The 26,389-nt window shown below is 36.7% G+C and overlaps 1 protein-coding gene and 1 long non-coding RNA gene across 5 annotated transcripts in view; one reads left to right on the forward strand and one right to left on the reverse strand.

Moving 5' to 3' along the window:
- Positions 1-26,257, forward strand: LOC125909467 (uncharacterized). 4 transcript variants are annotated; one of them, XR_007453701.1, is made up of 7 exons: positions 1-276; positions 1,412-1,465; positions 2,917-2,984; positions 3,982-4,064; positions 9,376-9,571; positions 17,817-17,983; positions 20,029-26,257. It is a non-coding gene; the product is annotated as an uncharacterized LOC125909467 (long non-coding RNA). The 4 variants fall into 4 exon arrangements; XR_007453698.1 differs by having other exon boundaries at positions 2-276; positions 17,817-26,257; XR_007453700.1 differs by lacking the exon at positions 2,917-2,984 and having other exon boundaries at positions 3-276; positions 17,817-26,257.
- PSMA3 (proteasome 20S subunit alpha 3) overlaps positions 19,247-26,389 on the reverse strand; it is a 20,078-nt gene continuing 12,935 nt past the window's right edge. The window contains exons 7-11 of the mRNA XM_049612685.1: positions 24,761-24,826; positions 22,610-22,656; positions 20,629-20,696; positions 19,803-19,867; positions 19,247-19,402 (exon numbers count right to left, since the gene is read on the reverse strand). Coding sequence (XP_049468642.1) covers positions 19,358-19,402; positions 19,803-19,867; positions 20,629-20,696; positions 22,610-22,656; positions 24,761-24,826 — 291 coding nt within the window. The 3' untranslated portion in view covers positions 19,247-19,357. The remainder of the gene's footprint in view (positions 19,403-19,802; positions 19,868-20,628; positions 20,697-22,609; positions 22,657-24,760; positions 24,827-26,389) is intronic.

The following is a 26,389-nucleotide window of genomic DNA, read 5'->3' on the forward strand; positions in this document are numbered from 1 at the left end:
CTTCTCGGCGCCATTTTGTCTGAGCGGCGGTGGTCGCAGCTCTATCGCATTTTACGTTTCTGGCGAGACGAGAGCCGACTGTGTATCCTGTAGATTCATTTCAGTGCGGCACCTATCCACGGTTCACTCCAGGACAGCACCTAGTGAAGGTCGGAGGAGTCGCGAACCTGTCAAAAGGTCGGTTGGAAGCTGTGGCTGTCCGAGTGACTAGGGGATGGCGCAGCTTTAGCGGCACCGGCACCGGAAGTGGACGGGCCGCGCGGCGGCCATGGCAAAGTAAGTTCTCCCTGCGGCGGGGTGGGGAGCAGGGGGCGGGATGAAAGGGGGCGAGGCCTCCTCTCCCGCCGCGCGAGAGAAAGGGGCGGAGGGGACGTGCACGTCTCTTTCTCCTGGCTGATCCTTGGCACCCCTCTCGAGAGATTTTCTGGATTCTCCTCTCCGATCAGTTCCTTCCTTTGGAAGTGCGCTTCGCGAACTTGTCATATTCTCTACCCAAGTGCCAGCTCTGTGGGCGCCTCATTAATTAACACGGGGAAGGCAAGGTGCTTAGACCCAGCTGAGTCGGGAGAGAGGTTTCCGCGTGCTCCTCGCGCGATTAAGCTTTGAGGAAGCTGCAGAAAGCAGCGGGTTGTGGAATCCACCAGCTGGCCCAGACCCTGCTACTCTAACCTCAGGCGGCTCTGCCGCTTAGCACAAAGCCTGTGCTACTTTTTTGAAAGGAAAGAGTAGTGGTTTTGTAGGGACTGAAAACACTTTTTAAATAAGAAGACCTCCCCGATAGGACTTTGTTCAGGGCAGCCATTGATTTTGTTCTGTTAGCAGAATCTTTGTGTTCTGTTAAAACACATTTGAAATGGTGGAAATGGAGTATTAATTGGCAAGTTCTAAAGAATGAAATAAGGAAATGTGAAATATCGTCGATAATCCACGCTACGTTTATTCAAAATTAATACCTAACTAGATTTTTGCAGTGATCACTGCAGTGATTTTTCTCAAAATTACTTACTAAGAAAATGGAGTGTAGCTGTTTTTGAGTGACCTAGTCATGCTGGTCTAGATAGCTGTTTAAACTTATTTTCGTTAGGGGCGCCTGGGTGGCCCAGTCGGTTAAGCCTCCGACTTTTGATTTCCGCTCAGGTCCTGATCTCACAGTTCCTGAGTTCCAGCCCCATTTGGGCTTTGCGTTGACAGCAGGGAGCCTGCTTGGGATTCTCTCTCACTCTCTCTCTCCCTCTCTCTCTGTTCCTCCCCTACTCGTGCTCTCTCTCTCTCTCCAAATAAATAAAAACAAACTTTAAAAAAAAAATTAAACTTAAGTCTTGTAGTACCTTTGTTACTGCTGCATTGGTGGGGATCCAGCCTAGAAAATGGCTGTATGATTTGATCATTTATTGTGGATTTTTTTTGGCAGGTGGTCTGAAGAAAACCGAAATCTCTCAGTGACATATCCTAAAGTATTACTGAGGTAAGTTTTAATTTCTGTGAATAATCTTTAGAATGGGTAGACTGGAAAAATTTTACAGACCACTGTTGTCTGTAAGATAAAGCCATAAATCCAAAAAGGAAGAATGGTAGTTGAAAGAAGTTTGGTTTGACCAGGGGTTTAAATGAATCTGTAGGGGCGCCTGGGTGGCTCAGTCGGTTAAGCACCCCACCTCAGCTCTAGTCATGATCTGACAGTCCATGAGTTTGAGCCCCGCGTTGGGCTTGTGCCGACAGCTCAGAGCCTGGAGCCTGCTTTGGATTCTGTGTCTCCTCCTCTCTCTCTGCCGCTCCCTTGCTCATGCTCTGTCTCTTTCTGTCTCAAAAATAAATAAATAAAAAAAAAAATTTAAACAAAAATAAATGAATCTGTATAATTAGCTTCCTGATGTGATACCGTAGAATGAAATCTCAAAATTAGTACATGTTTATGAATTTATTTACCCATTCATGTAGTTCCCATTTCTGGATTTTTTTGAGTACTTAATATTTTTGTCATAGAATAATATGAACATTTTCATGTTTTTTTCTTCCTACTTAAAAATTTGGCACATAGAAAAAATATGTTAGTAGAAGTTTCGAAGTGATTGGTTTTTTTTTTTCCTTAAGAAAATTATAAAATGATATAATACTGCTGAACTTCCCAGGGAGTAATCATCTATAATTCTACTACCAACTTAAAACTTACTATCTGATCCAAATAATGCATGTCAGTGGGGATTTGGAAATTACTAAAAAGCCTAAAGAAGAAAAGACCAGTCTCTTGTATCTCTTCCACCAAAAGGCAATTATAGTTTATGTTGTAATTCTGTGTGACACAGAGGGGTCTTTATTTTTCATCAGTGTTGTTTTATAAAGTAAAGGTCATTTTAGTCATGGTTATCTTGTCACTCATTTTTTTCTTTATAGGAAAAACTAGGAACATGGGAAATATTTTGCCCATAAAGCACTTTTCATAGTTGCATAGTCTTCTGTAGGATAGATATAATTTATATAATCGGATGATATTTTAATTTTTCTATAACAGCAGTGATAGAATTGGTATCTTGGTGCATGTTTTAGAAAAGATTTTGTCTGAGAACAGACGTCTGTGGCTAAAATTTTTAGGCATCTAGATCTTTCTTTACATTCCTGGTTATTTGGAATAAATCCCTAGAAATGGGAATAAGCTAAAAGGATTGTGCGTTTAAGGCTTTGTACAGCTGCCCATCAGAAAGCTTTGCTTTTACTGTACTTACATTTTTTGTTGTTTTTTTCCGTTTATTTTTTCCCTCAGTTTTTGTTTTGTTGATTTTTTTTCGCTTTATTTTTTAAATTTTCTCTCTTGGGTCTTTTATTCAAGTAGAATTATAATTTTTAAAATAAGTTTAAGAATGTTTATGGGACCTTACAAGTGATTTTTTTAAAACTAATTTATTTTTCACTCTCAAATAGGTAGGCGTTTGTATAGTTTGCTGCACAGAAGTGACATTTAGAGGATACTAAAAACTACTGTTTTTATGGTATAGTTTATTCTATGTTTCCTCGAAGCCTTCCTTAAAGTTTTCCATCTTTATGGGCATTTTCTGTGTGCTTTTTTACCCTCACAGGAACCTTTACATGTCTCTCACCACATTTGCTGTGCAGTTCTTAGACTCTTCCCTAGTTTGAGACTCCATTCCCAGAGGGCAGCAACTGAGGTTTTAGTCGCTGTTATGTTTCCCTACTTGATACATGATAGGTGTTCTGTCAGTCTTTTTTATGAACCTGTATGTGCTTTTGTAAAGTATATGAAATAAACAGCTTAATGTTTTCTTTAACAGTAATACTCTTCTAAGAACTTGTAATGTGCCACAGATGCTGTATCAGCCTTCAAAATTGTTTGAAGTATTTGATCCAAATACTTGTTTTAATATTGAATTGATTTGTAATTGCTAATACAACATAGATTTAGAGAACCCAGTAAGAATCTTAACGGCATTATGATCTCTTAATGGGAGGTGACTGTAGATGAATATTAACTGAAAAGTCACTAGAACCATCTCATAGGTATTAATGAGAAAAATTAATTATGATTGATTTGTTTTTTTGTAACCATTGAGTCCAAACTATTAGAATAATGTTCCCTACAAAAACAAAATCTCAAAAATTTTTAATGGTGTTTCTGTGATAAAAAGCTATTTTGAAAGCAGAATGTTTTATTTATTTGGTCAAGGCTTCAAACGAGGCTTTATAATTAGCTTCTTGAGGTAGTATTTTGCACTGAAATCCCCAAATTAGAACATTCCTATGGATTTGTTTACCCATTTATGTGGTTCCCATTTCTGGATTTTTAATGATGGAACACTCTGAACATATTCATGATTTTTTTGAGCCCATGTTAAAATAGGTGACAGAGATCTCATCAGTGAAAGTGTTTAGAAGTGAAATTTTTGCTTCATTGTTTTTTAAGATTATTAAATAGACTATGTTCTGAGGATTGTGGCATACTCAAAACTAAAGGAAGTCTTTGTTTTTTAGAATAAACCTCATTTTGTGGGAAAATGAAGGAAGATGTTCCACTTTTAAAAGACCTGGATCTACTGTTGAAAATTCTGTTTCTGGTATGTAGTTTTACTTGTCTTTTATTTAGTAATTAAGATCAGCTGTTAGTATGTTATATACATATGTTACATATGTGTGTATCTTGAAAAATGATAGAATTTGTTTCACTGTACAGTTTCTATAAATGTCTATGTTGAGAAGTAGAACAGATTGATTGCTGTGTTGAACACACCTGCTTTGCTAATGGTTTTGTTGTTTTTTGGAAAGTTACATAATTTGCTTTTTTGTAACAAAGCTATCTTTGCAATCCCTGTGTGGTCTTTTGCCCTATTGGTAGTCACTGCTGATTTTATGGCCATGTGCAGGCATAGATTACTGGGTGTTTTCACCCATAATTTAGACTAGAGTGAAAGCATATTTTAGGATTTGGGTACACGCTGATCTAGGGATCTGCTTATGTTCCTACATGATCTATGCTAAAGGAGCTTACTATTAATAAAAGAAAGAATATAATTAAACATGTGGAAAGTTAATGGAGTCATTGCAAAAGATTCAATCAGTGCAGGAAAGTTTCTAAAGATTTAAATCATGGCTTACAAGATAATTTATCAAAGTTCAGTATACGGTTGAGATTTAATTGGTTTTTAAAATACAAATTGTTTTATAATGCAGAATGAAAAGAAATTTGTTTAGTGATCATTGAAGGCTTTTCAGGGTTAGTGAGAGACCATTTGTAAAATTAGAAGAAAGGAAGATCTCGGACTTTCTTGGTGGAAAATGGTGATTAAGAATGTAATTATATAAAGAAAGGTATGTTTGGGGAAGTGAATAAACCATTTCGGAGAGGATGAGTGACTAAAGATTACATTGGAAAAATTGCATGAGGTCAGCTTGTCAACATTTCTAGAATTAGCTTCACATCGATTTTGTGGGGTGCTTGTCCTCTATACTGGTTTGGGAACCTTGCGAGGGCTTTAAAAGCTGGGATGTGAGCAGAAAATAAAGATTATTTTGTTTTAGTCTCAAATTTTAACAAATCACAATGCAACTAAACAAACCCATCTCTTTTAATCCCACTCTGATAACATTGCTTTGTTTTTTATTTAAGTTTGTTTAATTTGAGAGAGAGTGAGAAAAGGCAAGTGGGGGAGGGGCAGAGAGAGGAGATGGTGAGAATCCCAAGCAGGCTCTACACCAGCAGCACGGAGCCTGATGGCAGAGCTCAAACTCAGAAACCTTGAGGTCATGACCTGAGCCAAAGTCACACACTTAACCAACTGAGCCACCCAGGTGCCCCTAACATTAGATTTTTTAAATGTCCTTGTCCTTATGCATATTTTTCTTTATTATTAATTTTTACTTTTTTTTTTTGTTCCTTTAACGTTGTAATAAGCATTCAGTGTGACCACACACAGTACCCATTATAATTTTGATGTGTGAAAACAATCCATCAAACTGTTTTATCTTCAACTTCATTTTTGTATTTCTTGACCATTTAGGTTTCAGGTTTTTCAGTATTCTGCATTTATCATCTACGTGCATACAGTATTTTCAGTCTTTTGGACCGTTGTTTCAGGATTGATTGTCACCCTCTCTGTGACATTAGCTACCTGAATTGGGTAGTATATAATTATAATCATTTTTGCTAATTTGATAAGTGCAAAATATGTTGAGCTCTCCTTTTCCTTGTAATATTTTTGTTAACTAGTGAATTAGGACCTTTTTCTGCAATTTCAACTGATTCTTGGTACTAGACAAGTTCTCTCTTTAAGATCTCTGTCCATTTATGTGTGAGTCTTGATGTTTTATTTCTTTGAGTTTTTTATATAATATTTAGTAGTAATTGGCTACAGATATTTTTCCTTATAGATTTCTTTTTTAATTTTAGTTATTTTTGTTGAGGGTTTTTGAATAGGCACAGAGGGATATGATGTACACAAAATGTACTATTGGGAAGTCATTTGGAAACAGTGTCCAGTGTGACTGAAGAAATGACACAGGAATTGGAGGTAGGGAGACAAGATATTTTTGCAATACATCTGCATGCATGAAACTAGAGTCAGACGGAGAGAGGGGAAGGAATAAGTGAGCAAGAAATTTGAGGGGAAAAAAGAGTTGACAGTATTTGATCTCTACTTGATTGTAGCAGTAAAGAAGAAAACAAAACACTCAAAATTTTAAAGAACAGGGAATAGTTCATACCATTAACAAGTTTTGTAGGTCAGAAAAAGACACTGATGTTTAAGGAAAATGAAATCAGTTTTAAACATGCTAGCCAGAGCTTGAAATGTCTGGTAAGCATTTATTCTTCTTTTATCAAAGTGCCTCTGAAGCCCTAATTGGGACAAGGCATATGCTGGACCTTACATTGTTTTTTTATATTTTGATTTCTAATTCCATTCTTCTATTAGATTTTAGTGGTTTTATCAAGTCTTTGTTTCTTTTTTTTTTAAGTTTGTTTTTGTTTTGAAAGAGAGCATCAGCTTGAGTGGGAGAGAGGTAGAGAGATGGGGAAAGAATCCTAAGCAGGCTCCATGTTATCAGCATGGAGCCTGATGTGGGCCTCAAACTCACAAACTGTGGGATCATGACCTGAGCCAAAATCAAGAGCCAGACACTTAACCCACTGAGCCACCCAGGCGCCCATATCAAGGCTTTCTTATTTCTGATTTTTAAAGTACAACTTGGCTGGCTCAGAAGAGCATTCAACTCTTGATCTTGGGGTGCTGAGTTTGAGCCCCACATTGGGTATAGAGATTACTTATATAAGTAAGTGAACTTTAAAAAAAGTACCACTTGAAATGAAAAATTAAAGTGAATTAATAAGTAAAATAAGTGCAGGGAAACCAAATGATTTGCATACTAAAGGAGAAGTTCTTCATTATTGAAAAAAAATAGTTTTAAGGTAGCATCTTACAAAAATACATGTATGCTTTTAAATTTTTTTTAATGTTTATTCATTTATTTTGAGAGAGAGAATCAGGGAGAGGGAAAGAGAATCCCAAGCAGGCTCCATGCTGTCAGCACAGAGCCTGACTTGGGGCTCGATCTCAAACTGTGAGATCATGACCTGAGCCAAAATCAAGAGTCAGTTGTTTACCCAACTGAGCCATCCCAGTGTCCATTAAATTGTTCAAATATATGGGGTGAAATATTTTTCCCTCCTCTTTCCCAGTGGGCTAAATTTTGTGTGTTGTCTTTTAACTTTAACAAAATACAGAGAAGTAACAGATGTGTGTGGAACATGAATGTTTAGCCAAGATTCTTTAAATATCTAAAATCTAAGTAAAGATGTTAATTGTCTTGTTTTCGGAAACCACTTTTATTTCAACAGATGAAATTAAAGTGCTCAGTGTAAGGAAGGGCTTTAACAATGAGAAATGTCAAAACATGTAATAGGCTAATTTTTGAATGTTCTTCAAGAGAAAGAGCTTACTTTTACCAGTAAATCTCTCTTGGTGTCTCCGCCCTTTTTTTCTTAGGGTTTTAAAAAATGTTTTCTGCTACTTACCAAGGAAAAAGTTATTATTTTGTCTTAGAAAAAACAGGCTTTTTAAATAATAGTTCTGTATCAATCACAATACTCAATTTTTTCCCTCTTTGTTTCTCATTAGCCTTTTTAATCAGTTTTTATAAAACAATCCATTTGGGATAATATATGAGGTTATGAAATTTGAGCCACTTCATTATATATATCAAGACTCTCCTTAGGGTGCCTGGGTGGCTTAGTTAGTCAAGCATCAGACTCTTGATTTTGGCTCCCGTCATGATCTCACGATTCGCATCGGGCTTCATGCTAAGAGCAGGGAGCCTGCTTGGGGTTCTCTCTCTGTCCCTCCCCCACCCCTGCTTAATAAAAATAAACTTAAAAAAAAAAAAAAGCTGTCTTTGATCTCATTTAAATAATTAGGTATTTAAAACTCTTCCCATCATGGGGCGCCTGGGTGGCGCAGTTGGTTAAGCGTCCAACTTCAGCCAGGTCACGATCTCGCGGTCCGTGAGTTCGAGCCCCGCGTCAGGCTCTGGGCTGATGGCTCGGAGCCTGGAGCCTGTTTCCGATTCTGTGTCTCCCTCTCTCTCTGCCCCTCCCCCGTTCATGCTCTGTCTCTCTCTGTCCCAAAAATAAATAAAAAAAAAAATAAAACTCTTCCCATCATATTGCTAGCTTTGAGTTACAAGACATAATCTGTTTACAAATTGAGGAAAAAGTAATAGATTCAGAAACATTTGTGCATAAGTTTTCAGCATTTTTAATTTGTAACAAATACATGGTTTTGTGTATGTTTTCATTGCTTTTTATTAATTCCTTAACTTTGGTACCTTTTATTTTTCAAAATACGTGATTGGAGCTACCTGCATGGGATTTAGGCCTTCACCATGTCCCCATTAGAACCAAGGCTTTTAAAAGTAGTTTAGGGAGGGGTGCCTGGGTGGCTCAATTGGTTAAGCATCTGACTTCAGCTTGGGTCATGATCTTGTGGTTGGTGAGTTTGAGCCCCACGTTGGGCTCTGTGCTAACAGTTCAGAGCCTGGAGCCTGCTTCGGATTCTGTCTCTCCCTCTCTCTCTCTCTCAGTGCCCCTCCCCCACTCATGCTCTGTCTCTCAAAAATGAATGTTAAGGGGCGCCTGGGTGGCTCAGTCGGTTAAGCGTCCGACTTCGGCTCAGGTCACGATCTCGCGCTCCGTGAGTTCGAGCCCCGCGTCGGGCTCTGGGCTGATGGCTCAGATCCTGGAGCCTGTTTCGGATTCTGTGTCTCCCTCTCTCTCTGCCCCTCCCCCGCTCATGCTCTGTCTCTCTCTGTCTCAAAAATAAATAAACGTTAAAAAAAAAAAAATGAATGTTAAAAAAAAATTTTTTTTAAGTAGTTTAGGGATAGCAAAGAAGATACTTCCAGCATTAGAGTGTGTAGCTGTGGCCAGGCTTTTTGTGAGATGGGTGGTTTAGAGCACATTTCTTAATTTCTCTGCCTCATCTATAATGGGGAGGATATGAGTAGAACTGCCCTGACAGTTTAGTATTAAATGAGTTAGTACATGTAAAATGCTAGAATAATGCCAAATGTTTAGGAAACATTCAGATATTAGGTGGTGTTAGTGTGTATAATGCTGTTACGTAGGGTCTGTCATTCTAGCAGCTTTTAAAACAATACATTATATTTCCACATACAAATAAAGCATGTAGAATCTTTGCCTCCCATTCTAGACCTTACTGAATGTCATATCAGTCTGTCTGTAAACTAATTTGCTGCAGTCACACTAAGCCTGTCACGGCTCCCCTATACAAACTCTGTTTTCCGTGTTTTTATTCATACTTTCCCCACAATCTAGAATGTTCCCCAATCAACACTAATTTTTTTTTTTTTTTTTAGAGAGCAAGCACATGTGGGAGAGAGAATCCCAAGCAAGCCCCACACTCAGCATGGAGCCTGACCCAGGGCTCAATCCCACAATCCTAGGAACATAACCTGAGCCCATAATCAAGAGTCAGATGCTCAACTAATTGAGCCACCCGTGCACTCTGCAAATGCTACTTTTTGAGTGAAATTTTCCATGATCCCTCTTTAGGTAATCTGTCCCTATGAATTTCATATATTTTCTCTTAACATGATTCCTGTCACTTTCTATATTACATTTTAGTTTCTTATTCACTTACATGTTCTTTGCTAAGTTAGGACATCCTTACAGACAGAGAACTATACCTTATCTATCTTTGTTAGTTTAGAACCTGTCATAAGTGTTGGCACTTAGGAGGCACTCATTTGTGGAGTGGAAGTTTGTAAAATATATAGCAAGCTTAGAGGTGATACTTAATGAATGAATGCATGCCAGTAAAAATGTGCTTTGTCAGTGTTTGTACACTAGGAGCCTCTTGCCTGATCAGTTACTTAAAATGAGATCGCTTGAGGTTTTAGGAATTAAGTCTGATTCAATGTAGGGAGCAGAGCACTATGGGGATTATCCACAGGTGAAGAATTTTCATTGGAATGTTTTCATGCCATTTTTAAAAGTATATCTAATTAAACACCAGAGGGACTGGGGGTGTTGTTGTTGTTGTCGTTGTTGTTGTTGTTGTTGTTGTTTTCATGGATGTACCCACCTACCAAACTTCCTTATCACCAGTGGTCCAAATTTATTAAAAGTTTGGCCAGGACTAAGGGTACATCTGCTGCCAATAATATAATATACAAACCACCTGGCTCAGTCGGTAATCTCACTTTACAAATACATTTTTTCTCCTCACCATTATGCCTCTAGGCATGAAAGTGGAAGTAGTCGGAGAATAGAAGCTGGCGAGATGTTTCTGAGGACACTGATCTTTGGTTACTATAATGTTGATAGGGTCTGGCCTCTAGCTTTAGAAGAAATGGGACTGGTGGAAATGAGTTAAGATATCAGGCTCGTATTAGGCATTCATGAAGCTAAAGTGGCAATTATGTTACCCTTAGCTCAAAAATTCTCAGAATTTCTACAGTAGTTCAGTGGGATGTTGGATTGAATACGCATCTTAATATAGGAACACTGGATTTGAAAACCGTATGTTCTCTGTTCTAATCATAAGCATGTTCTCATTGGCTGTGACCTGGGATACATTACTCTGCTTGAGTGTCTGCTGTTAGAGATAAAGGGCACGGGCCTAGATACTTAACAGCTCTTAGTGTACTTAAATCCAGCACCATATTTTTCAAATAAGAATTCCTGAGCACACTTCTATTATCTGTGTCTGAAAGGTTAACTGATTGATATTTAACAACCCCTGAGGATCTGAATCATTGAGGCATTGACTCAATAATTTTAGCACTTAACGAAGTTGCTGCTATTCCTATCTCATAGGATCAAATTCTGACAGAAGCTTTAATGTCCTACCTACCTCACTGTTATAGTTAATAGGCATTCTCATTATTTTCATTGTTTGGCAAAACATATTTGAAATAATAGCTAAGGAAGATCACTAATTAATGTCATTATAGTGAAGTTTCTGTTTTGTGTATGTATGTGTACTGCCCACACACAAAACAAAGTACAGCATACTCCAGTATGTTCTCCTGTATGTTTTTTTAAGTCTGTTAGGACTGACAAAATTGATTTCCTGACTTACTGTGGATCTCAACCTGCTTTTTGGGTGGGAAGAATGGACTAGATAATAATCCCTTACATCCCGTGTTAAACATTCACTAGGCACTTCGATACAATGTTGTACTCCTAATTGTGATAGTTTAAAAGTTAAGATACAAATTGTTACCTGGAAATGCTTCTAGTTTCAACAGCAGCGGGATTGGGGTAGGGTGGGGAGCAGCTGAAAGACATTGTGTCATGGGGTATGGGAGCAAGGGGGAGTTTTCGTTTTCTTTTCGTTGGTTTATAATATGTTTGGTAGTATGTTTTTGAGTCTGCTGATATTTAATGGCCCACTTAGGGACTTATATTTATTTGTATTTAGGGATACCTTGAATCCTCTGGAAACATAAACAAAAATCTCTTCCCCAAGTTGGTTCCTTCAAACTAAACAAGCTTTTTTTTTTTTTTTTTTTTTTTTTTTTTGCTTTTAGTATTTATGTTTGTTCAGTTTATGTGCAGTCATAAAACTGCCTGCAGTGTTTGTATAATTTTGGTGGCTTAGATCGTGGTACACAAGACAGGGGATTTTTATATGAGAGAACATAACAAAAATAAAAGCCATCTTCCCATTTCTTGTTCCTTTATGTACTGTGTGATACTGTCCTTAAGACCTTTAAATTGCCGAGGGAACCTTGGTAACCAAGGTAAATTTTGTCTGTTTTCCTCTCAAATGTGAAGTTCTGCATTTTATTACACAGTCACGAAAAACTAGTCTGTTACCAGTAAGTACGTAAACCACAGAACTTGCTCCTTCCTATATGCTGCCAAGTACTTCCTGTTTTGTCAGATTTCCATTTAGGGAAAAGAATGGATTTAAAGTAGCCGCGCCTGAGTTTTGTTTAAAGCGTCTCTCCTGAATTTCATTTTGGAGGCTGTCCAAGTATCTAGATGGGGGGTGGGGGTGGCACATCATGTCTACAATGAAGTCATATGTCAGAAAGCTTCATTTGGCTTCATATCCTGAAACAGGGCTGCCAGGAAGGAAAAGAAACTTTTTGTTATCAGAAATAATTAGTGCATGACTTGCCAGCATTGTGGCTTGCCTTTAGGCTTTCCATGTCAAATGTGTGTCAGGTACTGAATGAATCATTATATTGCCTGTGAAGGAAGAATCTATGTTCATTTCTAGTAAACTTTTTCCTCTAGAAACGCGTAAAAACTTCCATTCAGCCACACATTTAATCCTTTTTCCATAGGGACAGGTTAAAGGTCAAGTGGTGATTCAAATAGAAATTGGCTACATTGTGAATATTGAATATCTTTAAGGGAAGAGTTAACAATTCTTTTGCAACTAAAATGGTAGATAGAACATTTAGCTATACATTACAAGTTATCTTTTTTATCTTATGAAATGAACTTTTAATTAGGTGTTAATAGAATGTGTTAGTGGAACATACTTTCAATGTAAACCTGAATCCCTTCCTATTGATGGTAAGGGAATCTTGTATTAAGGTTCTTTTGCAGTGGTGAGACCAAGTTCTATGAAATTTCTCTGACAAAATTAACCTGACCTGCCTTTAAGTCAGAGCTGTTTCTCTTCGTTGATCCGTCAGTAAGATATGAAAGATGCTGTTTAATCCTTGAGCACTTATGCTCTGTGTCCACCCTCATATTGGAAATGTTCAGAAAACTGATGCTGAATCGTAATATATTCAATACCATCTACTATAAGGTTTCTACCAGAAACTTCCCTTTTCATCATCTAGATACATATTCCTATTTCTGATACTTGTATTTCTTTAAAAATCCAGTGAAAGAAAAGTTTCATCAGTAACTGTCAGTCCCTGTAGCTTCATCCTCCGTTTTGCTCTGTAACAGAAATCTTCTCTCTTGAAACCCTTTAACTGTTTCGGTTAGTTCTTCTTTTACTAACCTGTGTCTAAATCAGTGATTCTCAAATTTTAGTGTATTCATAAGCATCACACCAGATACTTGTTCAAAATACAAATCCTGGGCCTCACTTCAGACCTTGTGAATTCAAATCTATGGAGAATTCTTAGGCATGTGTTCTTTGAACCAGATGGAGAACCTGTTATCTACTCCATGCATTCCCACTGTCATCTAGATTATGTTCCTCATAATCTTATATTGGTTAGCCTTTTTACTTTGTTTCGGTTAGTGGCATCTCAGAAGTTTTTTTCTGGTAACTATTGCCATCTGTAGTTCTCCTAAATTCACCGATTGGAGAGTTCATCTACCAGATCTCCAGGAAACTGTCCCAGATTCTCTTTCTTGTTTGTCAGAATTTATTTTCTTCCCCCTTCCCAAAGCACACATTTGTAGTTCAGTGGATACATACAGTATATGTTACTCATACTAAAACATGCGTACATATTCTGATACAATTATCCCTGCTTTTCAAAAGTCTATATCATACCACATCTCTTTTAACAAAAGACCTACATTAGTACTCATTTTTGCTACCAAAAGCCAGAAAAGACTAATACAGTTTATTTTCAGGGGCGCCTGCATGGCTCAGTCACTTAAGCAGGTCATGATCTCACGTTTCAGGGATTCAAGCCCCACGTTGGGCTCTGGTGCTGACCGTTCAGAGCCTGGATCCTGCCTCAGGTTCTGTCTACCTCTCTCTCTGCCCTTCCCCTACTCAGGCTCTATCTCTCTCTAAAAAATAAACATTAAAAAAATTTAAAAAAAGAAAGGTTATTTTCAGGGTTTGGGAATGCTCAAAAATTTTTCAATGTAAATTAATGGTAATTTCACTTTATGCCATTTTGGCTTATGAAAGGTTTTGTAGGAACCCTCTACTTCGTACTTTTCTATATGGCAGGGGAAACTTGTACCTTGCTAATGATTTTTAAATGTGTTTTTCTTACCAGGAAAGGAATTATATCTTATTTTTAAACATTTTATATATAATCTTTCCTGGCAGTCTGATACACTTCAGGCCTCCAAATGATTGCTTGTTGCCGTCTAGTTGCTGCTCACCCAGACCAGTCTATCTACTAAAGGTGATGGGTTATCCTCTTTATACCTACAATTCTTGTATACCATTTCCCTTTCTCTAAATTATCAGTATTTTCTTGGTGCTGTTTTAAGAATAATTCTCTCTTCATACATTGGTCTTAAAGCCTTGTTGGGTTTTCGTGGTTAAAAGTTTTTAGTAGTTCCCTTTCCCATATCAGTTATATAGTTGAACTCCTTTATTTTTAAATGAATTTTCCTAAAATGCTATTTTGTTTCCACATAGTAAAAATTAAAAGTTCAAATCATAAACTTCAAACACAAACTCAAGCTGTATAAGGACCCTTTACTCTTCAACAGCCTTTATGCATTAACTATAGTACACCAGCGTTTACTTTTTAAGAGTTGGTGTTTAGGAGTAGAGATACATATAAGTAAGGTAGTTCCCTCTTAAAGAGGTGGGATAGTTTAAGAAGGAATATTAGGGGGGTTTTTTGTAGTATGAATTGTCTGTTTAAACCTTTTGTCCATTTTTAAAAACTGGGTGGTTTTCTTAATTGTTGAATTTTGAGAGTTCTTTATACATTCTGAATACACATCCATTGTCAGATGTGTGATTTGTAAATATTTTCCCCTTAAGAGTTTGTCTTTGTTTTTTCATTCTCTTGGTGTTTTTAGGAGAGCAGCTTTTAATTTTGGTGAAATTGAGTTTGTCAGTTTTCATTTATACATCATTTGGTATGGTATCTAAGAATTTTTTTTTAAACCAGTCTCAGAGATCTTCTGTTTTCTTCTTAGAAAGTTTTAGTTGAGGTACATTTTGGTATATGGTCACCTTGACTTACGCATTTGGTCCAAGGTATGACTTGTTTTCTGGTGTTTTTGCATATAGATGTCCAGTTATTCCAGCACCACGTGTGGAAAAGCGCTGTCCTTCTCCACTGACTTCCCTTTTCCCTTTTGTCAATTGACCATATTTGTCAGTCTCTTTTAAGACTCCATTCTATTCCATTAATAATGTTTATTACATGAACTTTATATTATAGTTAAGTCTTCAGATCAGGTGGTGTTGGCCTTGTCTTCTTATTCAAAATTGCTTTGGCTATTCTAATTCCTTTTCCTATATAAATTTTACAAACCACTTGATTTCCTGCCACCCCCAAAAAAGGCCTCTTGCAAATTTGATTGGGTTTTACATTGAATCTATAAATCAGGTTAGGGAGAATTGACAGTGCTGAGCCTTCTGATCAGTTTATGTAGTTCATTGTCAATGTCACCATTTTATAATTTTCAACATAAAATCTTACACAAATTAAAGTTTATACCTAAGTAAGTATTCCTGGTTTTGATGCCATTGTAAATGGTACATAATCCTTATTTTATAGATGAGGAAATTAAGTAAGTTGCCCGAGGTGACACAGTTATTAAGTGACAAAAGCCAGTTTGAAACCTACATTGGCTTATCAGCTGCTGTCCTGGTTTTAATTACAATGTTAATTTTTTACTCTGAAGCTCTTGTGATTAGTGGTAGCTGAGAGGAAGCTCTTATTTCTTTTATCAAGAAAAATCCTGTCATTATAGTGCTTCTATAAAAAAAAAAAAAAAATCCCAGGGAGTTTATATATTTTCTGAGTTTGGGTTTTCCAGATCTTTCCAAATCATAAACCATGCTCATCTTAGTTTTAGAAACCCCTGATGGATAGTTTTGATCCAGTGTTTTTAAATAGTATGCATATCCTGCAGTTAACTATTATGAATTGTTTCAGTATTTTAAATATGTACCTGTAGATCAGATTAAATGAGACCAAAGAAGTGAAGGCATTTGATTCTTAGATGTTCAATAAATGCTAGTTAAATCTAAACAGGTAATTTTTGAAGTACCCATTATTTCTAATGTCATCTAATGTAATGTTATGCAGAAAAACTTGGTGTTGAAGGTAAACTTTAAATAACCCTGTACTTTCCATAGGGATACACAACTACAATCTTTTAATAAAAGTAATTCAAATGCTCAAAAAAAAAAAAAGTACCTTTAGCATTTGAATGCCTACTGTGTTGCTGCTCACACCCAGTGGATACAAAGACAGGATTTCTTGAACACCTCTCCCATGGGCTGGGATGGTGGGGAGGTACACTAATTTATTAAAGTGAACACCTTAATAGATGCACACACAATATCAGTGGTAGAATAAAAGCTTTACTTGGTGGGGGTTAAGAGTAGCTGCACTCATACACATTTCAGTTTTGGAATTCTTTTTTTAAAAAGAAAATAGTTGGACAACTTTTATGGGACACATATAACAGGGCCAAGAGGGAGAAATCTGACAATCACTTTAGAAGGCTTTCTTTGGCAGGTGGTGGAAGTCCTTAGGAAAACCACTATTAAATAGCCTAAGCATGGCAAATACAATGTAGGACATGACAGAGTGCAGGAATGCAAAATAAAATAGGTCTGGGTTCCATTTCCAAAAATAAGGAATTCAAAATTTAGAGAATATTTGAGTGTTCTACATAAGACTTGATTTTTTAATTAAAGGGTATTTAATCTTACTGTATTAAATTGTCTTGTACTTACACTGCAACAGCTGATGATATTCACATTTCGTAAAACTTTCTATTTCAATCCAAGTTAGTTAACATATAATGTAATAATGGTTTCAGGAGTATATTTAGCGAATGATCAACTTACATATAATCCACTGCTTATCCCAACAAGTGCCCTCCTTAATGCCCAGCACCCCTCTGGCAAACCTGTTTGTTCTCTGTATTTAAGAGTCTCTTGGGGCGCCTGGGTGGCGCAGTCGGTTAGGCGTCCGACTTCAGCCGGGTCACGATCTCGCGGTCCGTGAGTTCGAGCCCCGCGTCAGGCTCTGGGCTGATGGCTCGGAGCCTGGAGCCTGTTTCCGATTCTGTGTCTCCCTCTCTCTCTGCCCCTCCCCCGTTCATGCTCTGTCTCTCTCTGTCCCAAAAATAAATAAAAAACGTTGAAAAAAAAAAATTTAAAAAAAAAAAAAAAAAGAGTCTCTTAAGGTTTTTCTCCCTGTTTTTCTTATTTTTTTTCTTCCCTTCCCCTATGTTCATCTGTTGTGTTTCTTAAATTCATGTATTTCTCTTTCTCTGACTTATTTCTCTTAGCATAATACATTCTAGTTTCATCCACATTGTTGCAAATGGCAAGATTTCATTTTTTGATCATGGAGGAATATTCCATTGTGTGTGTGTGTGTTTACACACACACACTATACGTACACACACATACCCCACGTCTTCTTTATCCAATCATCAGTTGGTTTGGCCATTTGGGTTCTTTCCATAATTTGGCTATTGTTGATAGTGCTGCTGTAAATATAAACATTGGGGTGCATGTGCCCAAGATTTGATTTTCATTTGTGGATTTTCTCTAGTTTCTTAATAGGGTAAGTGGGTGTTTTTACAAAATGAGAAAAAAAACATTAATTTGTAATCTTAATTTGAAGAGTAAAACATACTGGGGCACCTGGGTAGCTCAGTCGGTTGAGCGTCTGACTTTGGCTCAGGTCATGATCTCACAGTTTGTGAGTCCAGTTTGTGAGCTCGAGCCCCGCATCAGGCTCTGTGCGGACAGCTCAGAGCCTGGAGCCTGCTTCGCATTCTGTGTCTCCCTCTCTGTCTGCTCCTCCCCTGCTCACATGCTGTCTCTCTCTCAAAAATAGAGATTAAAAAAAAATTTTTTTTAATAAAAAAGAAAGGAAAACATACGACCTACAACTGATTTTTCTCTCTTATTTTTCAGGTCCCTGTATGAATGATGGAAATAGAAGCAAATGGATAGTCTTAATCAGATAAGTGCTTTAATAGTCTAAGTATACTTTTTGTAATCCCTAAACTAAAACTTGATTCTTTAAAACATTTGATTTCTCTTTTCAGGTGCCCATATCAAGAGAGTTTACAGTAAATAAGGTACTGGATCTTCTCTGAAAATAAATTTATAATCTTATCAAAGTAAAATGATAAGCTTTTTTCCCCCCACAAAGGCTAATCAATATTTCAATGGTGCAATTACAGAGTGCCTCCCACAGTTGAACCTAGATTATTAATTTTACATATAATATGTATGAAAGTCAACTGTCTCATAGCTGAAATAGGTATATCTGTTTATACAGTTTTCCAGTTATCTATGTTATGGTATCTATAGTTTTTAGGTAGCTTCTCTCGTCAAAGTTAGAAATTTATTTAGAACCAGTGTCTATTCTTTTAAAGGGCTTTTTTTAGCTATACTGATGTGAATTTGTTTCAAGGAAGCTCTCTATGCCCATCATGGGGCTTGTACTCCCCACCACCCCTGAGATCCAGAGTCACATGCTCTACCACCTGACCCCAGGTGCCCCTATACTGATGTGAATTCACAGCACAATAGAATAAAATGTAGCAGGTAGTTTTATTTTATATAAAAGCTGTGGTAATGATAAATAATCTTGACTTGTTTGTATAGTAGTTAGCTACTCATGTCTAATGATTTGCTATTTGAACTACAGAGATGTTCAAAGTCCAGCAGTATCCTGCTGCTAAACTCCAATGAGTACATGACCTTCTTATGAAAGCATGACAGTTGAGAGTGATACTGGCATGAACCCAGTAAAGGGTGTGTAGACCTGGCATACTTGGCCTGAGTTACAAACTGTTTCTTCCTGCTTTGAGTGCTGTTCAGGTTATGACAGTGGTTCTTACAGGCCTCAATACCGATTATAGTCTAACTTCTTATTTAGCATAAATATGGGTACTTTAGTTGAACTTTACAGATCAAGAAATTTTTGAAGTGACAGAATAGGGACTTTGTGGCTCCTTAAACCCACTCCTTACCACAATAAAAGGGAAAAAAAATTCACTTTTGAGCCTAAAACCTTTCTTATGTGTCACACTTCAAGGTTAACAACGGCTGCTGGCCAACCGTCATTTTACTAAATGTAAAACTGAGTAGCGGCATAAAATAATATCTACCGAGTCAGTAGGGACTTACTTCACAAAAGCCCAGCGATAAATGATCTTTAGATTCTAGGCGAGTGATGAAATGGAACTCTGAATGAATGATGCCCAAGTTTCTTTTTGTAGTATTTTCACTTAAGGAATTTTTTTCAGTAAACCTAAACATTTTAATGCCAAGTAAGTAAATATATACTCGGTTACTCCCACCAATTTTGTTACACAGGTATCAAACTTCAGTCGTTACAAGACAAAAATTTAATGAAAACTGGTCAGTGGATATACAATAATCCACAGGGCTAAAGAGTTACACGGGACTGTATTAGAAATTTAAAATAGATGCTGAAGCAAATGTTACATATTATCATCATCTGATTCATCTTCTTCCTTCAGTGATTCCTGTTAAGAGAAAGATAGTGCTTAAAATCAATTTTTAATATTGTTGTAACAGCCTGAATCTAATTAAGTTTAAATAAGCACGTCGCTGAAAAATGAACACTTAGAATAACATACCCAACTAAAGAAAAGGATAATTAAGTTTATCTTGCTCTAACAGTGAACAGACTATATACTCTTGATAGAACACATGGAATGAAAGCATTAAATGTCCTGAAAAACCTTATGTTTTCACATGCAAAATTTTTGGAACCAGGGCAAACATATCCCCATTGAGGATAACCTAGAAAATTTTGATCCTTAGTTCAGTTTGCCTCAAGTATTATTTAATAGAAGTCAATCACGTTCCTTTATTATTCAACACTTTCATACCTATAGACAGTTTTGACATGCTGCAGCTTACCTTAGCATACTTCTCTGCCTCTTCCCTTATGTCTTTTGGAACAATTTCATGTCTTCCTTTAGTTACTGCAAATTAAGCCATATAAATGAATTAGAAATGAGGCCTGTGTTGTGATTTGCAATACAATGTATCCAATCCATAGGTAAGATTTATCTAATGTTAAAGTCGTTAATGGTAAAGCAGCCCTATTCATTATAGTTTTTATTTTTTTATTTATTTTTTTTAGTTTATTTTAGAGAGAGACAGAGTGCAAGCAGAGGAGGGGCGGAGAGAGAGGGAGACACAGAATCCGAAGCAGGCTCCAGGCCCTGAGCTGTCAGCACAGATTCCGATGCAGGACCCGAGCCAAAGTTGGCACTGAGCCACCCAGGCGCCCCATATTCATTATAGTTTTTAAAAACCCACTGGAAAGAGGCCAACTAACCAGCAGCAGAAGAGGAAATGAAAACTTAGTGATATTTGGACAACAGAACACTATACAGCAAGGCAAATGAACAAATACTGTACATAACAAATAATTTACACAAATGTAATGTTGAAGAAAATAAATCAGGGATAAAAGAATATATACTGTGTAATTCCATTTACAGAAAATTGAATGACAGGCAAAACTACCTATGGGAGAAGGCAGAGGACTATGAATTCAGAGAGGCCTAAAGGGTGATCTGGGGAGCTAGTCTATTTGTTGACCAGAGAGAGCACAGTGGTTACATGCATATGTACATGTACATCATTACCAATTTTTAAAATTAGAAAAAGGCACCCAGTGGTAAATTAGGTTTAGTACAGATGACTTAGAGCAAATAAATGTACAAAAATAACTTACTTTCACCAACCCAGCTTAGCTCTAGTTCAAAAGCTTTATCCTTAACTTCATCATGTACTATGTAAATTCTAGAACACAAAAAAAGTTTAAAATTAACATTTGGTCGTATACAGACATGCACAGTCAGCACAAATTAGATCATCTGTCCCTAATATAACCTCAAAAGAAACATTTCCTCAAATGGGAAAAGGCCAATCGTTACTTTTGCCTTTTCAGGATACTTGTTTATTCCTTTCATTAAGTGATTATTTTTTAAACTAACTTAGTAGTTTGCAGTTATTACTGGTCCCTCCAGTGTGAAGCTTCTTGGCAGGTATCTTTTTAAACCTCTTCTCCATTTTATAAGCACTATATGCCCCTTAACCTGGCCTCCAAACTATAATACATAACAAATTACAACAAACAAGAAGGCACTGTCATACAACATATTAAAAGTATCATATCAAAACTTTCTTTACATTTTCCAGCATCTTCACACAGTTTACTTTGGAGGATATTTTTAAAGCCTTGCTATAATATGAGAAAGCATCTTCATTTTCTAGACTAAGTAAAAGATGCATAGTGCTCCATTTTACTAAATGATAAGGGATGGCTTTCTTACACAGAACTAATTAGCATCTGCTGTTACACCTAAAAATAAAAAGGTGTGGTAAGGGCTGTTTTCCAGAAGCATTTCTCAGTGAAGGAATGGGAGTTTATCACATTTAAACTGTTGTACAGTTCAGTAAGGATTCTTTATTTTCCAGGCAGTTCTGTCAGGTAGTTCCCAGTGTTCCTCATGTTATTAACTGACAATCACAGAATGGGTTCTGCATAACTGGGAAGTGGAAGGGTCTCTTGGTAAAAGGGAGGAGGAAGGCAGGTGATGTGGCAGTTGGAAGAGTGGTGACAGGACAAAATTATAAAACACTTCCAATATTTTATTATAGCTATCAGTTTAGAAGAGATTAAGGATGTCATTTAAATATATAATAAAGCCTCTTAGATTTTTTTCCTTGCATGTATTATTAATTATAAAACCTGAGGCACTTGCACAAACTGCTGGCTAGACCATGTTGATGTAGTTCTCGTGTGGGAAAGAAGAGCCGTGAATCCTCTGGAATATTATGTTTATTACTTTTAAGTCTGAAAAGCTGGCTGCAACTCTAGCATTTCATTGGATTTTCTGAAATACCACATGTTTATTATTACATTCTTTGACCTAGAAGAACCGTGAATTCTGAAGCATGCCACTCAGGACTTTGAGGTTACTTACTGCAGTCACATAAGCATTCTATTCTATGTACCTGTAATACGAACCACTTCAGGACTTCTTAAAGCTGTTTTTAAATGTATTGAAATACTGTTTTGTTTTGTTGAGACACAGAAAGCGCCCAAGTGGGTAAGGGGCAGAGGAACAGAGACTCTTAAGCAGGCTCCACGCCCAGCATGGACCCCAAGCAAGGGTCAATCTCACAACCCTGAGATCATGACCTGAGCTAAAAATCAAGAGTCAGATGCCACCCAGGTGCACCTGCTCTCTTCATCTTCTTAAAAAACTTTCATGATTAACGTATCTTGCCCAAAGAAACAGACTGTATAAATGAGCCAGCTTCGTGGTTCATGTGTAGAAATAATTAATTTAGCTATAAAACCTAAAATAAAATTTGTAAGCTAAGATGCCTATTACTGGGACCTCTGAGATTTGAAAGGGTAGGAGCTATCAAATGAAGTGCTTACAGGTCCGTTGTATCCTCCTCCTCGTGAATTGTCACCTAACAAAAGTTTTATATTAAAGCTATTTTTCCCCATCCCATTTGCTGAATCACGAGGTCTGTTCCGTCACTTGAAATACGGATATTTCTCCGTAATGAGACATTATTAGAATGTTACATTCACCTTAGGCACTAAATTATTTCCAAACAAAACAGACCTCTAGAATTAATGTATATGGTAAGATCAAATGAAATACTTGTCAGTGGTAATAAAAATTTCAACTTACATTTTTGCAACTTCTTTAACGACATCACGGCAGGTCATTTCTTTCATCTATAGAAAATATTAAGTTATGAGTCGGGAGAACTTCCCACTTATATAACTATTTTCAGATTCTTTGCACAAATTTTGTGAGTACCCATGGTTTTGAACTAGAGTCTCAGACATAAAACCAAAAACAGAATACACTGAATTTAAGAATACCAGTCTTACTAGGAAATACAGACCTAATATGTGGGACTAACTACAAAAGCAACTGGCATGGGCTCTTAAAAAAATGAGCACTGGGAGAAGGTGAAGACTGAAATGTGAGCCTTAATTATCATGGTTTGAAAAAGTTACAAAATGAAACAGATTACTGAGGTGGTTTGACTACAGACTGAATACCTAATACTATCTTCTGTGTAATAATGTTATTCTACAGAGATGAATGCTGAAGCATTTAGGGATACAGCATCATGATGTCTGTAATTGTTTCAAACAGTTCAGGAAAAAAAAAATGGGTGAAAATAACTTTTCAATCTAGATGGAGAGATCTGTTGCACTATTTATCTTTCCTGTTTACATTTTTTTCATGTTAAATTGGGGGGGAAGTAAATGAAAAGAATGCCTATTTCTTTATACTTCCGCCCTTATAGGTTATAGTTAGTGAATTGTATCATAATAATAAATACAAACTTAAGTAAACATGGAAAAGCACATTTTAAGTGACAATTATATTCTTATATATGTTCATGAAATTTTTATTTTATGCCATAATATTCTTAGTAAATAACATCAGCAGAAGAACAAGCCAGAGCAATGATGTAGATCATGGGTTGGCAAACTCCTTTATAGAAATAAAGAGCCAAATAAGTAAATATTTTAGACTTTATGGTACATAGGGTCTTTGGTCTATGTTCCAACTCTTAAACTCTACTATTGTACTGTGAAAGCAGCCAGTGACTAAACATGACTGTGTCCCAATAAAACTTTAGAAAGCAGACAGTGTGCCATAGTTTACTGACCTCTGATTTTAGAGTGTGTTTTTGTCATTAAGTATACACATGTTCCTCAAAGTGATATTCATTCTTAGCTCAGATTTGTTTATTACAATTTGACCTCAGAAAGACAGGATAGATGACCACTCTGAATAGTGTATTTTCAAATTTCCACATAACATTCAGGAGAGATGAAAGCAAGGGGGAAAAGAGAAGGTAGGAACTTAGCACCACACCAGGAGGGGTGTGAAAGGACGTGGTCTAAGAATCATGAGGTCTGTTCATAATCAACATATACTATGACTCTAGCCAGTGTGTTTCACATAGAATTGAGCTAACCTAAAATGACCTCTGAGGTCTTTTTGTCTATTTTACTAAAATACCAAATATAAATTAGGCTTTTGTAGGCCTATAATTTGGCATAAAATTCTAAGCACTCAAAAAATGTTTTCTAGAACCTGACCTGAAGTTGAATGGTTGAGCAAGTTTCCAGTTCAGAATATTAAATATATATGAAATTTTTTTGTCATTTACCACAATACTGATAAAATCCTGTCTTTAATGGAAGTTTCTGATAAATAATAAAGAGTGGATACTGTTTCAATGTTAAGTTGAACAGTTTGACTAAAAGGAAAACCAGGACATTAAAATTTTTTTTTTACACTAATAAAATTTATGGCTCTTGGGGGAACAGAAAAGTGGGCAGTTTTAACAGGATGGGGTTTAATGCCTTATCTAACTAGGAACAAAGGAAAGAGAAGCACCAGAACACAGACTCTAAAGACTTTCAAAGTTCTCAACCTAAGGGTCACAGAGTTCCATGAATGGACCTCAAGGATTATGAAATTATATGAAAATTTCCATGTGTATTTTTCTGGATTAAGGGGTTTATCATTAGCCATCAAAATTATAAAGGGCTCCATGACACAACTCTGTAATTATCATACATATCTACAGCACATATATCTATACTCTATATATATCGTATCTGTGTCATACCTTATCTGTATACATACAGATATGACCAGCTTTCTTATTCAGCCTATTACGTTCAGAAAGCCCTGCTCAAAACAGGAAACCACACTCTATGTAATCTTAAACAGTTTCATTTGTTGTGATAAAACTTCACTACATGAGGATAATGTCATAGGAAAATTCAAGCATTAAGTATGTATTACCTGAAGCTTTTCTATTTCCGTCTTTGCAGCTTGCCTGGCTTTGCCAATGGCACAACCCCAATAACCCTATTTAAAAAGAACACACACCAAAATATACATACATAGTTTAATTAAATTGCTATACTATTCTAAAATCATTAGTAACTACAACCGTTCCTATTTAAAGGTTAAGAAAGAATGTTAAATGATTTTCAAAAGTAAATATGGAGAAATACAAACACATTCTAATGAACACCAAGCTGGAAAAAAAATGTAATTCTAGAATTATCTGGATTATTTGTATTAGAGGCATATACAAAGAAAAACACACACTTCATGAACTCGAGACGTTTTTCAGAGTAGGAATGGAAAAATTCTTAGTATTATGATAAAAAGTTGAAATAATTACAGAGTTCAGTATTCTAAAGTTTCAATTTTTATTGAAATTTTTTAAAGGATTCCCATTTATACTTGTGTATCATGACAAAATACAGGTTTTATTTTTATAATTTTTCAACATTTATTTATTTTTGAGACAAAGATAGCATGAGCGGGGTAGGGGCAAAGAGAGAGAGGGAAACACAGAATCTGAAGCAGGCTCCAGGCTCTGAGCTGTCAGCACAGAGCCCAATGCGGGGCTCGAATCTACGAACCATGAGATCATGACCTGAGCCAAAGTCAGACGCTTAACTGAGCCACCCAGGCACCTATAGTCTTTTTTTTTTTTTTTAATTTTTAAAAACCATAAATACCTCAGAAGAGAGATAAAGTAATTAAAGATGCAAGAAATGACATTTAAAAAAAATTTTTTTTTTAAGTTTATTTAGGGGCACCTGGGTGGCTCAGTCAGGTAAGCATCAGACTTCAGCTCAGGTCATGACCTTGCAGTTTGTGGGTTTAAGCCCCGCATCAGGCTGGGCTCACTGCTGTTCAGCGCGGAGCCCACATCGGATCCTCTGTCCCCTTTCTCTCTGTCCCTGCCCAGCTGACATGTGCTCTCTCCCAAAAAAAAAAAAAAAAAAGTTAAAATTTGTATTTACTTTTGAGAGAGAGTACAAGTAGGGAAGGGGCAGAGAGAGAGGGAAGCCCAAAGTAGGCTCCACACCACCAAAGCTCACTAACAGTAAGATCATGAGCTGAAATCAAGAGTTGGACACTTAACTGCACCAGACTCCCCTAAAATCCTTTTTTTTAAGGGAAGGTATTAGTATTGGTTTTAAGACTTGCTAGTATTTGTCACAATAAAGGAAAATACCACATATTCAGATTTTTAGGTTCACTATTTAGTTTCTATGAACAGCATATTGAAAGCCATAAATCAGGGCACTTAAGTGGCTTGGTCAGCTAAGCCTCTGACTTCAACTCAGGTCATGATCTCATGGTTTGTGAGTTTGAGCCCCATGTCAGGCTCTGTGCTGACAGCTCAGAGCCTAGAGCCTGCTTCAGATTCCATGTCTCCCTCTCTGCTCCTCTCCTACACACACACACACACACACACACACACACTCGCTCGCTCTCTCTCTCAAAAATAAACATTAAAAAAAATTTTTTTTAAGCCATAAATCCTTCCTTTGCCTCATATCCACAGGTTGTTATTAATGATAAACAAGAAATGGTTACTTTCCTTGAATTTTAAAAGAAACTTCATGT

Source organism: Panthera uncia (assembly GCF_023721935.1).
Source record: "Panthera uncia isolate 11264 chromosome B3 unlocalized genomic scaffold, Puncia_PCG_1.0 HiC_scaffold_1, whole genome shotgun sequence".
Classification (NCBI taxonomy): domain Eukaryota; kingdom Metazoa; phylum Chordata; class Mammalia; order Carnivora; family Felidae; genus Panthera; species Panthera uncia.